This window comes from Vitis vinifera, chromosome 9, assembly GCF_030704535.1.
Source record: "Vitis vinifera cultivar Pinot Noir 40024 chromosome 9, ASM3070453v1".
NCBI classification, from domain to species: Eukaryota; Viridiplantae; Streptophyta; class Magnoliopsida; order Vitales; family Vitaceae; genus Vitis; species Vitis vinifera.
In genome coordinates, this window is record NC_081813.1 from 12,593,469 (window position 1) to 12,608,745 (window position 15,277).

General features: G+C 32.7%; 1 protein-coding gene across 1 annotated transcript; it reads right to left on the reverse strand.

Annotated features, from left to right (window-relative positions):
* Positions 1-353: 353 nt before the first annotated feature.
* LOC104880340 (sister chromatid cohesion protein PDS5 homolog C) lies at positions 354-3,068 on the reverse strand. The gene is made up of 4 exons (XM_059739845.1): positions 2,751-3,068; positions 2,171-2,374; positions 1,898-2,079; positions 354-1,666 (listed from the first exon to the last, which is right to left on the reverse strand). Exons 1-4 carry the CDS (start codon positions 2,850-2,852, stop codon positions 1,489-1,491), a joined length of 666 nt encoding a protein of 221 aa, XP_059595828.1. The 5' UTR covers positions 2,853-3,068; the 3' UTR covers positions 354-1,488.
* Between the last annotated feature and the right edge of the window lie 12,209 nt (positions 3,069-15,277).

The following is a 15,277-nucleotide window of genomic DNA, read 5'->3' on the forward strand; positions in this document are numbered from 1 at the left end:
TTATTTCTTTTCCTTTTATTCAAACCTTAATTACCAAAAATAATCTATACCAGTGGATGACATCTAAAATAGTAATACTACCAGAATTTTTGTTAAAAATCATTTTTGATAAAATAAAAGTTTCCTTAGCATAGTTGGATTAGGTTATAAATTTTATTTTGAAATAATGAACAACACAAAAATCCATCAATCATGAGTTAGCATATATACCCACTAAAAGTATTCATCTTTTTCCAACGTGGATTGACAATTTTGCTCTTTTTTTTCTTCTTTAAAACACATTTACACACTCTTCTTCTACATATTTCAAAGGAATTTGGTCGGAGACTGAGTATGTTAGGAGTATATATTGGCCACCAAACTTTTTTCTTCCAATCAACCAATGTCTCCCAAAAATCCTTTACATTCTAAAGTGATGTAGGAATTATAGTAGAATACACAAAATCATTCCCAGACTATGCTGTAAAACTAGATTTTTCAGTACTTTGTCTTCAAAATTACTTTAAGTGATACAACTGTATGGGGGATTTGTTCAAATTGATGGTGCTTCTGTAATTATTTTCCTTGGATTAGCCCTTTTCCTCCTCCCAATCCAACAATAATCATAGCCTTCCTCTGGATTCACCAAAAAATAAGGTTTCCAACTCCGTTTCGGGGGTATGCTGACAGGTTTGTCAGTAGTTTCTACAAGAAGCTTCTTAGTAGAATGTTGATCTAATCTATTCAAAGGATTCCCGTCTATAAAAGTGTCATTCTTCGTCTGAGAAGCATCATTGCTGATCATTGACTTCAAAGATTCTTCCCCAGATGGACCAACTTCTCTAGGACAGACGATATCTTCCGAGTACATTTTAGCCTCCTGTTCAACGAAAAATTGTTTTCCTATCAAAGATGTTAAACTTAAGTTATTTCAGAAAATGTAATTGAGAATGAGTAAATGCACATTGTTAAAATCTGTTGTCTTCTGTGGTAGTACTGTGCAGCCTCAGGTAGCTGGATGCATGCCAATTAAAAGATCTAGTCTAAAAACATGACTGAATTTGCACCCACTAAAACTTTTTTATATAGTAGTCGATAAACTAACAGTAGTCAAAAGCATGTACAAGTCGTTGAACATGACTTCTTCACATAAGATAGAATTAATATAGATGTACAAGATTATGGGAAACATAAATCTATTAGTGATGGAGCTAATAGATGCAACCTAGTCCAAATTCGTGCACTGGAAGTGAAACAAAAAACTATGAAAAACTCACCAAATGTTCCCGTGAACCACTGTCATTGAGATTATTTTGTCGGGTATTAGATTCATTTTGGTAAATGGTAGCAACCGCTGGAGCATAATCACTTAAACGAGTTCCCAGGCATTTTACCACTTCAATGAGATAGGGCCTAAGCTTGTCTGCACAGTTGGTTATAACTTTCTCTCCCAACCTCCAACAAATAGGTGAAACATTCTGAACAAACAACAAAACATGTCAATAAATATTATGAAGTTAAAAATGAACTAAATAAAATCATGCAAAAGATGATTATTGCCTTATTATCCTTTCTCACAGTAGCTAGAATGGGACTAACAAGCTCAACCAGAACATATTCACTTTCATCCATGACCAGAGTCATAATAGTCTCCATGGCTGAAAATACTTCTTCTGGGTGGTCAGACCTTAAAGTCAAATAAGAGAGAGCATCAATTGAATATTCTATCATGATCAAGTAAGAATGCTTCCGCTCTTTGATTTAAAGCTATAGAAATTTGTTTGTTGCTAGTTTGATTTAAAAAATTATTTTTCTAATTATAAAGCCAGCATTCACATGAACATATATAGACAGGTAAGTACAGTCTTTGCATTCACTAAATCAAGGGAAGAACAACATATATAATTAAATCTCTCACCTAATGACATTTAGAAAAAGTTGGAACATATCAATAATTATTTGGTCACATTCAAGGTCCAGCATCACCAGGCACCATCTGTAGGTTGCAACACTCTTAAGAATCAAAATGGCCTTGGAATAACAAGGACTCGTCGTATCAGACAAGTTCTCAAATGATGCTACAGTCAACTGGAAAATTTCCTGTGTGCCAATGAAATGAAAAGTTATGAGCATGTAGTTGAGTGTTGATGAAACAAAAAAAAAAAAGCTTCTTGTCTGGCATATTAAGTACCGTCATTTGATTATCATTGTAAGGAGCATCTGGTGCCGTTATCCTTGTGATCTCACTTATGCAGGCAACAGCTGACACTTTGACAACACAATTTCCATGCTTCAAGATTTGATCTGTGACCAATGCTTCCATGAGAGGTGAAAGTGCAATCTTTGTTGACATACATGGTTGTTGTTCCACCTTTGCCAAATAAGACTCAGCCTTCTGAAAGACATTGAAAGAAGAGGATGAATCAATTCACAAAAACTTATTGTTACACTCAACACAACTAATAAGCAGAAAACAGTCAAGTCATTGGAAAAGGATTACCCATAAAGATAGAATCATTATCCCACAGATAGCATACCCATATGAAACGATCTAATAGGCAATTAATTCAACAGAAGAAAAGAAAAAAATATCAACGAATTCAGTAGGATAAAAACAGGATCCACTTAATAGGCATTTGATGGAAAATGAAAACGCATATGAAACGATCACTTTATAGATCAACAAAGAAAGATTAAAAACACCATGCCACACACAAAAGTTGATTGTACCACCCACATATATATATGGATATATAAAGCAAGAGAGTTACTTCAAGAAGAGGCAAGAGTTTATCAGCAGAAGATGGAGGGTGCAGAAGCCTATTCCCAACATCTCTTAGCTTTGCTTCAAACCCATTACTTGCAGAAGCCATCTCTATACAAATCTAAAGCCTAGAAGATATCGAAGATAATGCAAACAAAATCTCTTATAGAGAGAACCCTAGCTTTCGGATTCTGCCCAATTTATAAATTTCTCTTTAATTCAGAAATTTGAAGTTCGGCATTGCTGTTCTCACTTGCCAGTGTGCCTCTACGTGGCTTTACTCTGCCAGTGCTGTTATGAATAGACTGTGGGCTGGCCTTTTATGGTTTCCTGAATTTACATGCCTACCCTTTTTGTTTTCGCATTCTTGTTTCTTTTACATCCAATGTCCGCAGAAACTTCTTTTTCTTAATACAATTTAATATTTTTTTTAACTGAAGAATTTGAAGAAAAATATGAAGAATTTGAAAACAAAATATGGAGGAACACCTCAATTCATTCTGTGATCCCTTACTTTACAATGAATGAAAGCATAAATAAATAGCCTACGGATATGAGACAATTCCGGAATGGAATTTCCCTTACATGGAAAGTGAATAAACTCTTACATGGGAAGTGAATAAACTACTCTTACATGGAAAGTGAATAAACTACCTTGCTAGAATTACTCCTAAATCAATTATAATAAAGGCTGTACATTACACTAATTAGGGAAGTAAACAGAGGATGCTGGCTTGATTTCCAACACTCCCCCTCAAGCCGCGTTGTAGATGTTGATCATTCCAAGTTTTTCTGTCAGATCTTCGAAGTTAACTCGAGCAAGAGCTTTTGTGAGAATGTCAGCCATTTGACAGTTTGTCGGAGTGTAGCTGACTTTGAAAACTCCTTCTTCAATCTTTTCCTTGATAAAGTGTCGATCTATCTCCACGTGCTTAGTTCGATCATGATGAACCGGATTCTTAGCGATACTGATGGCAACTTGATTGTCGCAGTATAACACCATGGGATGCTTCAATGGAACCCGTAATTCTTCTAACAGCCTGTTCAACCAGATTCCCTCGCAGATACCTTGTGCCATAGCACGAAATTCTGCCTCAGCACTGCTACGGGCTACCACTGACTGTTTCTTGCTTCGCCATGTAACCAAGTTCCCCCAGACAAATGAACAATAGCCTGAAGTTGATCTCCGATCAGTCACTGAACTTGCCCAATCTGCATCTGAAAAAATCTCAATCTCTTTATTTGTTGTTCTTTGAAAGAAGAGACCCTTTCCCGGTGTCATCTTGAGGTATCTCAATATTCTGATCACAGCAGTCATGTGTTTTTCGATTGGATTATTCATGAATTGACTTACCACACTAACGGAGAAGCCGATGTCTGGCCTTGTATGAGAAAGATAGATGAGTTTCCCCACAAGACGTTGATATCTTCCTTTATCAACTGGCGCACTTCCATCACTTTCTTCCAGTTTGACAGTTGTATCCATAGGTGTTTCTGCCGGCTTGCATCCTAGCATTCCTGTTTCATTCAATAAGTCCAGAACGTATTTGCGTTGTGAGACTGCTATACCTTTCTTTGACCTAGCAATCTCCATTCCGAGAAAGTACTTGAGGTTTCCAAGATCCTTGATCTCAAATTCCTTTGTCAATAATTTTTTAAGTAAGTCAATTTTCTCTTCATGATCACCTGTCAAAATTATGTCGTCCACATATACAATGATAATTGCCAGTTTCCCTTCTGGGAAGTGTTTCACAAATAATGTGTGATCGGATTGACATTGAACGAATCCGTACCCTTTCACTACCTTAGTGAACCGTTCAAACCAGGCCCTGGGAGATTGTTTGAGACCATACAAGGATTTTCGGAGTCTGCAAACCTTGTTGAAATTTGATGTCGTCTCAAGTCCAGCAGGAATGTCCATGTAAACTTCTTCCTCTAAGTCACCATTGAGGAAGGCATTCTTCACATCAAGTTGGTGAAGCGACCAATCGAGATTAGCTGCCAAGGATAAAAGTACACGAACAGTATTGAGCTTGGCAACTGGAGCAAAAGTTTCTTGACAGTCAATGCCATAAGATTGGGTGAATCCTTTGGCAACCAACCGAGCCTTATACCTGTCCACATTACCATCTGCCTTGTACTTTACTGTGAAAATCCACTTACACCCAATTGGTTTCTTACCTCTTGGGAGGTCAGTAATTTCCCACGTACCATTCTTTTCCAGCGCCCGAACTTCCTCATCGACTGCCGCCTTCCACTTAGGATACTTGAAAGCTTCCTGAATATTCTGAGGAACTTGTATCTCTATGATGCTAGAAGTGAATGCACGAAACGTATGTGATAGCTTATCATAAGAAATAAAATTTCCAATGGGATGCTGAGTGCATGATCTAACTCCTTTCCTCCAAGCTATGGGCATATTAAGAATATCATTTTCTAACTCAGAATCAACAGTACCATCAGGAGCGTTGTTACCTGGAAGTTTGCTTGGATTAGGACCCGGTTCTGCCTCATGGGTTTGTTGAGAAAGTGCTCTTTCCTCCGTTTCCTCTTGGATGTGCTCCTTATCCCACAAGTCAACAATGGACTCGGGTTGATTAAATGACTCTGGAGGAATGTGATTTTCAGTGGTGATGGGTGACTCACTGAATGACTCAAGATCCCAAAATTGATATTCCTGAGTTGAATTCTCCCCCTGAATATCGTTTTTGGGATAGTAAGGCTGGGTTTCAAAAAAGGTGACATCCATTGAATTGTAGAATTTTCTTGTGACCGGAGAGTAACACTTATACCCTTTTTGATTTGAAGAATACCCAAGAAAGATGCACTTGAGTGACCTAGGATCAAGTTTACTTCTATGTTGTTGATTGATATGAACAAAGACAGAGCACCCGAAAATTTTGGGTGGGACGGTGGAGATGAGACGAGTAGTCGGAAAGGATTTTAGGAGTGTTTGACAAGGTGTTTGGAATTTTAGTACCCTAGACGGCATCCTATTGATGAGGTAGGCTGTCGTAAGGACAGCTTGCCCCCAGAATAATTTTGGAACATTCATGGAGAACATTAGTGATCTAGCCACCTCTAACAAATGCCTATTTTTCCTTTCAGCGATTCCGTTTTGTTGTGGGGTATTAACACATGAACTTAAGTGAACTATCCCTTCTTGTGCTAGAAATTCTCCTAGAATGGAGTTGAAATAATCCTTAGCATTATCAGACTTTAGAATTTGTATTTTTGACTAGAATTGGGTCTAAATCATATTTTTAAAATTTTTGAAAATTTGACTCGTTTCAGATTTTTCTTTCATGAGGAATACCCAAGTTAATCTAGTGTGATCATCTATGAATGAGACAAACCACCTAGTACCAGTTACATTTTTTATTCTTGACGGACCCCAGATATCGCTATGAATCATTGAGAATGGACTAGACTCTTTATAAGGTTGAATGGGAAAATGAGACCGGACTTGCTTTGATAATTGACAGATTTCACACTCAAAGGATTTTGGATTTTTATTAAATAATGAAGGAAATAAATGCTTGAGATACATAACATTTGGATGACCTAAGCGATAGTGCCACAACCTAATTGCACTATCGTTATTTTGACATGAAACCGAAAAAGAATTACTACCAACTGTCATTTGAGGTTGTTCTTGTGGATCGTGGCACTCCTTAAGGATGTAGAGTCCAGAGCATTCCTCAGCATTGCCAATCGTCTTCCCCGAATCCAAATCCTGAAATTCACAGTGAGTGGAGGAAAAATTAGTAATACACCTCTTTTCCTTAGTGAGTTTACTAATTGACAATAGATTACAGTCCAAGTTAGGAACAAGGAGAACAGAGTTGAGAGTAAGATCCCTTGATAGCACAACTGAACCTGTTCCGGCAACCTTTGATAGTGAACCATCTGCTATTCGGACTGTTAAATTATTTGGACATGAGCTATATGTATCAAAAATTGTCGCATCTCCCGTCATATGATCAGATGCTCCTGAGTCCACTATCCAAGGTTTTTTACGTTTCTTACCAGCAGTGAAGGCACTCAAAAAATTACCTTTGTGAGCCAAGGTTCCGGAACCAATGACCTGGTTGGAAGATGAGCCAGTTTGTGACTGTACTGACAAAAGAGGAGACAGTAGTTTCTGAAGCATCTCCATCTGATGAGAGGATGAAGACGATGAGATGATGATATCAGAAGTAGAGGATGATGAGTTGGTAGCCATTCCAAAGGCTGGACCGTATTTAGGCATAAATTAGAAGAATAGAATTGAGTAAAAAAACTGACTAAAGATGAAGACGATGAGACAGGATTAAACCTGCTCTGATACCATGAAGAATTTGAAGAAAAATATGAAGAATTTGAAAACAAAATATGGAGGAACACCTCAATTCATTCTGTGATCCCTTACTTTACAATGAATGAAAGCATAAATAAATAGCCTACGGATATGAGACAATTCCGGAATGGAATTTCCCTTACATGGAAAGTGAATAAACTCTTACATGGGAAGTGAATAAACTACTCTTACATGGAAAGTGAATAAACTACCTTGCTAGAATTACTCCTAAATCAATTATAATAAAGGCTGTACATTACACTAATTAGGGAAGTAAACAGAGGATGCTGGCTTGATTTCCAACATTAACCTTTTAAAATTTTTAATAATAGAGTTAAATATAGAAGAGGTAGAGAGTTAGGTACAAAATATATATGATTAAACAAGTCACAAGTATGTTTAAAGTGGTTTGACTTGTAGCAGATTAGACTATGTAATTGAGGTATTAAAAGGATTAGTTTTTTTTTTTTTTTTTTTTTTAACTTAAAACAATTTAAATTTGGTTTTTGAAAGAGAGTAGGACCGCTCAAGCAGCCTAGAGTGCTTAAGCAGCCTGGATCGCTCAAGCACTGATGATCACTCAAGTGCTCGAGGCGCACAAGCAGTCCATGAGTTGGCTCAAGCAGTCATGCAATTTCTACAGAGATTTTCACACAATTTCAATCGAGAAACCATCCAAAATCAAGACTCTTCGGGCTTTTGTCTATAAAGACCTCCCTAATAACCCCTAAAGGGCAAAGAGATTGGAGAAATTGTGTAGAGATCACATTGAGATTGTTTTTAGAAACATTTTATTCCTTGGAAAGGATCTCCTTGAGAAAAAGCCTAAAGTGTTACACTATTCTCGATCTCTCATTCAAGGATTGTTCTTTGAATCTTGGGTTCAAGACCTTTATCCCTTCATGGTGGTTGAAGGATCTACCGGGAAGTAATAAAAGGTTACTGCATCATGGACGTGAATCAAGTTGTAGGTACTAGAGAGCAAGTCTTTAAGGAAAAGTGGTCAGGTAAATCTGGGTAACTTGATTTCAAATAGTAGATTTAGATTAGTGGATCTTAGATCTCGTGGTTTTTTTTTTTATCTCCATAATTAGTGTGAGGTTTTCCACATAAACATCTTGTGTCTCATTTTCTATATCTTTTATATTTGATATTCTATTTGAATTGCCTGCAATTGATTGAATAGATTATCCTTAAAATCTTGTAAGGTAAAAGAATTGGGTATAACATATAAATTTTTATTGAAAATTTTTAAATCACCCATTAACCCCTATTGGACTTTCGGTTTTTCAAATTTATATAGAATATTGGGTTTCATCTACTATTGAGTACTTACACATGTATTCCTTATAAATCAATTGATAGAACAAGCCTCATGAACTCACAAAAAAAAAAAAAACAAAAAATAAAATAAAAATGATACAGTTAATAATTGTAGAGATAGAAAGATTCCTAAAAGAAAAAATGTGTCAAAACTTAATATCGTAAAAGATAGAGAGGTTTCATGTATGTGATGATTTTGATGAATGGCTGAATTATGAAAAATAAAAGTTACAAAAAGCTACTTAATATAATATTATGAATTTTGAAACTAAAAAGAAAATGATTATTTGTAAAAATAAAAGAAATTATAAAAAAAAATTATGAAAATCCAATTAAATTTTGGATAAAAAATTTTCAATGATACAATTCAAACTAGTTCATTTTAATAAAATAATGTATGAATGTTTACAATTTTGAATTATGTAACTAAAACAATTACTAACAATATGTTATTTTATTTATGATAAAAATAAAATTTCAAAGTACAATTTTAAAATATTTTGTGAAGTAAGAAGAGTAACCTTTGGCATTGTCTATTTTAGTATTACCAAACATCTTGCCATTACTCAGCTTTCAACAATAAATAAATGAATAATAAAAATAAATATCTAATATTTGTACCTTTTCCCCACTAGCTTCATGTTGTTGCATTTTCAATTCAATAAAAGCAAACCTATATTAGAAAACATAACATTATGAAAACCCAACTTCTATAAATCAATAAACAAAAACTAATAAAATATTAAATAAATATGTAAGATATATACCTTTTTCCGACTCCACTCATACCATTGCACTTGCATTTCATAAAAAACCAAACCTAAATTATAAGCAGAAATATGAAAATTTAGCTTAACTAGAATCATAAAGATTTCTAATTTAATATATTAATAGAATTAAGATAAATGACTGCCACAAAAATTATTGAAAGGAAGAACATTTAAACTTAACCAATGATACTAAAATATCTTGTTATGAATTTATACATATATTAATATGATATGTGGTTCCTCTTTAAACATTTCAAAAATTGGAATAACTCAACTTCTTCTAACTACGATCATTAGTTTTATCTCAAAAACACTAAGAATCTATATATGATTCTTTTTTATATTCATCTTATCATGCAATCTATTCATATATATATATATATAGATAGATAGATAGATAGATAGATGATGACAAAAAATACTTTAAATAATTAAGGAGTTTTAAAAATAATTATAATAAGAAAAATAGACTTTTCCCATTAAAATTTTAATTTTTCAAAAGATAAAAGATAAAAATTAATTATTATTAAATGAGATTGGAAAAAAAATGTTAAATCTTAAGATAAATAAGCCATGCTAAGGTGTGGCTTGCAGTTTAGTGTGTCTAATCATCTCTAAGATCCAATGGTCACTTTCTTATGATAGTAACACTTCAAATCACAAAAAAAAAAAAAAAAAAAAAAAAAAAAAAAAAAAAATTGTGAATCAAACAATGTTTTGTACTCTATACAAAAGTTTAGATACTTTGAAACTACACACTTGCAACTCACATTTCAAATAAAATGGAATATCACACTTAGGAATAACTTGAAATGGAACAACACTACACTTGGTTGGAATGGAATACCACACATGGGAATGACTTGGAAAAGAAGGAGAGATAGATGATTGTTAGAATGGCGCAATATCATGGAGGGGTTCCCTTTTTATAGATGTAGATGTGTCTGGCATGTGCCTTACAGAAAAGATAACACTTCATGTTGATGGGCATTTCAATTAAACCTATAGGCATGTGGGTCTAAGTCAAGCATAAATCCATAACCATATAGTTAGGCCCACGTGTATTTGAGCCCAAGTTCAAGTCCATGTTTCTTTTAAGCTTACAAAATGCTTATAATCCTCTTCTAGCTAGTGACCTTCATATGTGGGATACTTTCTTCCACAACATTTTCCATGAATATATAAGTCATTTTGAGCTCATTTCTCAAGCACCCATAAATGGTTTTAGCATATCAATATATTACATTCAGCTACTTATGGAGATGAATGCATTCCAATTTGGTCCCATCTTAAAATTTTCAAGGAAATTTTAGTTCAAAGTTATCCTTTTATCATTATTTAAAAAACCATTTTTTCCAACAATCCCTCACATAAAAGGAAATTTACTTATCATATGCAAATGACATGTAAACACTTGAGAAAGTATTCTTTAGATAGAAGTTGCATTAGGATATAGGTAGCTTGTGGCTTTGGAATTTCTTTAGTGAAATATTATTGGATTTACTAGAAAATCATCAAATAGTGTGATGTCTTGAACTTTTAAACTTTTATATTTAAACCATGATAATAGTATTCACATAGCTACTTCTCAGACATCATTTATTATGATAATTATGTATATTTTAGCCTTGAACAACTCCAAGTTTTAACGAGCGTTTTAGAGAATCTCAACCCCAAAACAATATCATTTAAAAGCAAGCATATCATACTCCACATGGTTTTTCAAATAGAACTCTTTATCATCAAATCTTAGCCTAACTCATAGTGTAGATAAAGCTATTTCATCATAGGAATATGTATGAGAGATAATATCTCTAGTGCTTTAATTTATTCATACCTAAGTTGTCCCTTTATGCCTAAATCTTGCTATCTCTAGTAAGCTAGTTGGTTTAGTATTATGAAAAATTTTCAGTCATAGGCTTTATCTCATCCCCTTGATGAGTAGTTAACTTGATCTCTTAATAAACCTAAGTGGATCCACAAGCGTTTCATTTGAAAGTAACTATCTCATAGTATTGTGTTTTTAACAAATGTTGAGATTTACCATTGTTCATGTGATATTGTGCTCTTTCAAGAACAGATTGATTATCACAATATATGTTGATGTTGAGCATAGGTTTTAGCTAGCATTATATGCCCTCTTGGAAATTACAAAGTCATTGTGCATCTTCTAGACCTAGTTTGTCTAATGTTAAAAATTTAGATCTCATGGAGGATCTAGTAATTTACCTTTGTTTTAAGAACTTCTAGGATATCACCTCTCTTTTCATATCAATGCATAATCACTAATAGATTCAAAGTCCTTTCTATTGGATATCTAATTTTCATCATTAACCCCCATAGGGTTAGAGACAACTATTCTAACTAAATACCCCACTAAATTATAAAAAGGTCTTTATCCTTTCCATAACTCATATATATGGAGTTGTATCTCTGTTCAAGCTATAATTTTGAAAAAAAAAAAAAAAAGTCACTCAATACTTCTTTTCTACATGTATTCCTTGCATAATGCTTTGTTACTCTTGGACTTCACTCATGACTATCTTAGAGCCAATCATTTTGTAATCCTAAACTTTTTTTACTATGAAATTCTTAAACCAACATCCTTTGTCTTATGCTTTTTCCTCAAGAAACTCTCATAGTTCCTTTGTAGTATTTACATGACCATACACATTATGTACTATGTTGTCCAAACCATTGAGGATGTTGCTCTTGCATAGGAAATGAGAATGATTCCAAGCTTCCATAATTGAATGTGCTTGCACATTTCTTTCACCTCCCTTGAAACGAGGGCATCCTTTTGTAACACTCTAGCAAGCTTTAGAGTTGTTAAGTAGAACAACCTTTTTTATCGTCACCTCTTGAATTATATTCTAAGGAAATTCTCTAGCTTCAATAAGAATTGTTGTGCGAATTATTGAAAAATATATATGCACTAATAACCATGTAAACAAAATAAATAAAGCAAAAAGAAATTAAAAATAAAAAATAAGATTAAATGAGGCTAGAGTTTGACTGTGTTCTTAAACTGAATTTCTATCATTTAAGTGCTTCTAGTTTAGTTACAATAATGTCCTAGAATACAATTATCACATTCTTGTGATAGTGGTACTTCAAATTATAAGAAATTGTGAATCAAATAATATTTTGTACTCTCTACATGAGCATAAATTATTAAAATGGGCATAAGATTAGAGAAATTTTGTTATGAACCTCTAATCACTACTATAATCCATAATTATCTCATGTTGGTAGTCTACATATTGAAGGGTTTTGACCACAAAGAAAAAAAAACACTTTAAAAAATATGATAGCCATTAAAAATATTGAAATTAAATATGCATGGAGTTCCTAAGTGAATAGATTTTTTATATAAAAAACAAAATGGAACTTAATTTTCACCATTTGAGCTAATGTGGTGTCAATTTCTCCAAATGTACCTGCAAGATTAGGAAGTAGACTTAATCGAACATTTGTTAGCTGTGTTTTATGAGTTCCAATGGGTTTCAAATGTTATGAAAATTATCTTTTCTTTCTTTTATTAATTTTTGGCTTCTTATTCATCCAAAATATCATATATCGAAAACCATAATGAAACTGAAGAATTTACATCCACTAGTCAAAATGTAAAAGCAATGAATTCACCAATAAAGACTTAAACTCTTACAATTTTTCAAAGCTCGTAAATATTATATTGTATGATCAAGAGTAATTTATCAAATACTAAAAAAAAATCACAACTTAAGCTAAAAAAAAAATTGAAAACTCAAGAAAAATTGGATAGTACCTTAGTAAGAGACGCATCCAAGTAGAGGATATGTGCAACTTCACCAAAGAGCCTACACATTGCTCATAAAGGTTGAAGAAAAAGAAAAAGAAGAAGAGGGATTCACAAGCATGAGGGATAATTTAGAGATAGCGAAATTGAGAGATTGAGAAGAATATATAGCGATAGGGCGATTGAGATGGTTTAATGGCCAAACAATTAAGAAAGAAGGTGATACTCATATTGATTGAGATTGTGAAAATTTATCTTTCGTTTATTTGATTTTCATAGGAACCAAATAGAAAATTAGGGTTTTTGATTTTAAGAGATTTTGAGACTAGGTTGGTTGAAACAATAGCCAAAAGTTTCATTATTTGGAGGCACATTATAAAGATTCATTCCTTATAAAGCAAAACATAAAAGGTAAAATAAAATTAAAGCTCTAATTATATTTGATTCTTAAGAGATATTTTGTGTTTTTCTAAGAAAATTTAAAAAATAATAATAACTTGATTTTATTTCTTTCATTTTATCCCATCACATTTACCTTTGTCAATATAGAAATTTTGTTCAAGTGTTTCTTAAAATATTTCTACCATAAACGAAATTAGTGTCTCCATTTTCTTGATAATTGATGTTATTGAACAATTAAAGTTAAGATAATTTTACATATTTTAAACATTTTGATTAATTTTAAGTTTTTTGGCAAAATATGAAAAAAAAATTAAAATATATTTTGAAAAACCAAATTGAATTTTATAAATATTAAAAAAAAAATCATTAGATTTGAAAAAATTCATATTCAAATATTTTAAAGATAAAATATTATAATGTTGATTATTTATTACAATAATTAGAGGTAGAAAAAATTTTATTATTTCTATTATTTTGCTACCATGTCCATTAAAAGAACAGGGCATTAGGCTAAGAAAGGTATTAACATACCATAAAACTATTATCATTTTGCATTGGTTGGTTTGCAAATGAAATATGTCAAATGAAGTATGTTTGTAAACTTGCTTAGTTGTATAATCTTTAAATGCTTATTATTATGGTTTCAAGCTGACTTAGTTGTCTAATCTTCAAATGTTTTTTATTATTATTATCATCATTCATGTTTGGCTCCAGTTAAATCCCAAACTTAAAGTATACTTTCCAACACTTATAAAACTAGCATATATATATATATATGCATAAATGTGCAAAAAGTTCAAGTTTGTTATATAGATATGTTTTTTGTATTTGTTAAACTGGAGCATCTTTGACCAGCATCCACCATAAATTCATTCATAATTCAATTAAGTCAAAACTAAGGGGGACCTCAATACTATAACTTCCATTAGCATCATGTTATTTTCTAATGAACATAATCTATCTATTTGTTGTCAAAAAATATCATTTTGATTCATCACCAGACAAATCTACTATGTGCTTTCATGTGATTGTTTTTAATATCTATTTGTCATCACCTAGTTGTAGTACAATCAACTTAATTTTTCGTTTTAATTAAAATCATACAAAAAAAAGCTCTCAATCAAAATAAACCAACATTTGCAAAATGGAACATATAAGTTCAATTTTGTAGGCCCAATATTATCTCCCATATCATGTTCGTGACATACACAAGGAAATAAGAAAATCATAATTAAAGCCCTCACCCTAATGATATTTACGAAATGTTGGAGTATATAAAAGATCATTTGGTCTCACTAAAAGTCTAGCATCACCTAGCTTAGAATGATAGTGACTCTTATATCAACTGGGATCTTAAATGATGTAACACTCAGCTAGAAAAATTCTAGTATACTAATGAATGATGAAGACAAGTTATGAGCATATGAATATGTAATTTTCTCATATCAACATAAGAGAATTTTTTAACTAAAAAACATAATTGCTTGATTTGGATTTTTTTTTTTAATTATAAGAATGTGTTTAAGAGGTTGTAGGTACCTTCGATTTGATTATCATTGTAACAAGCATCTAATGTTGTTATCCTTATGATCTCACTCATGAAGGAGCACCTGAATTATACTAGTGAAAATGATTGATGACAAGTGACGTGATGTCGTTTGGAGGTTTATAAAAGTTCAAGGCATTCACACATTATTATTAGCTAGGTTCTGACCTCTCTTCTTTTTGTTGTCTGTGGTTTATAGCTCCAAGCAAAGACCATACTTGTTCTTCAATATGGGCTTTGAGGACTTATGGTTTGTTTCCCATTCATAGGCTTTGAGTAGGTCGAAGTACTTGGTTTTAGTTGTCACACCATTGAAAATAGCCACCAATTTTTTTCCTGAGTGTGCAATGCTAAGACACCGATCTTAGCCAACCTT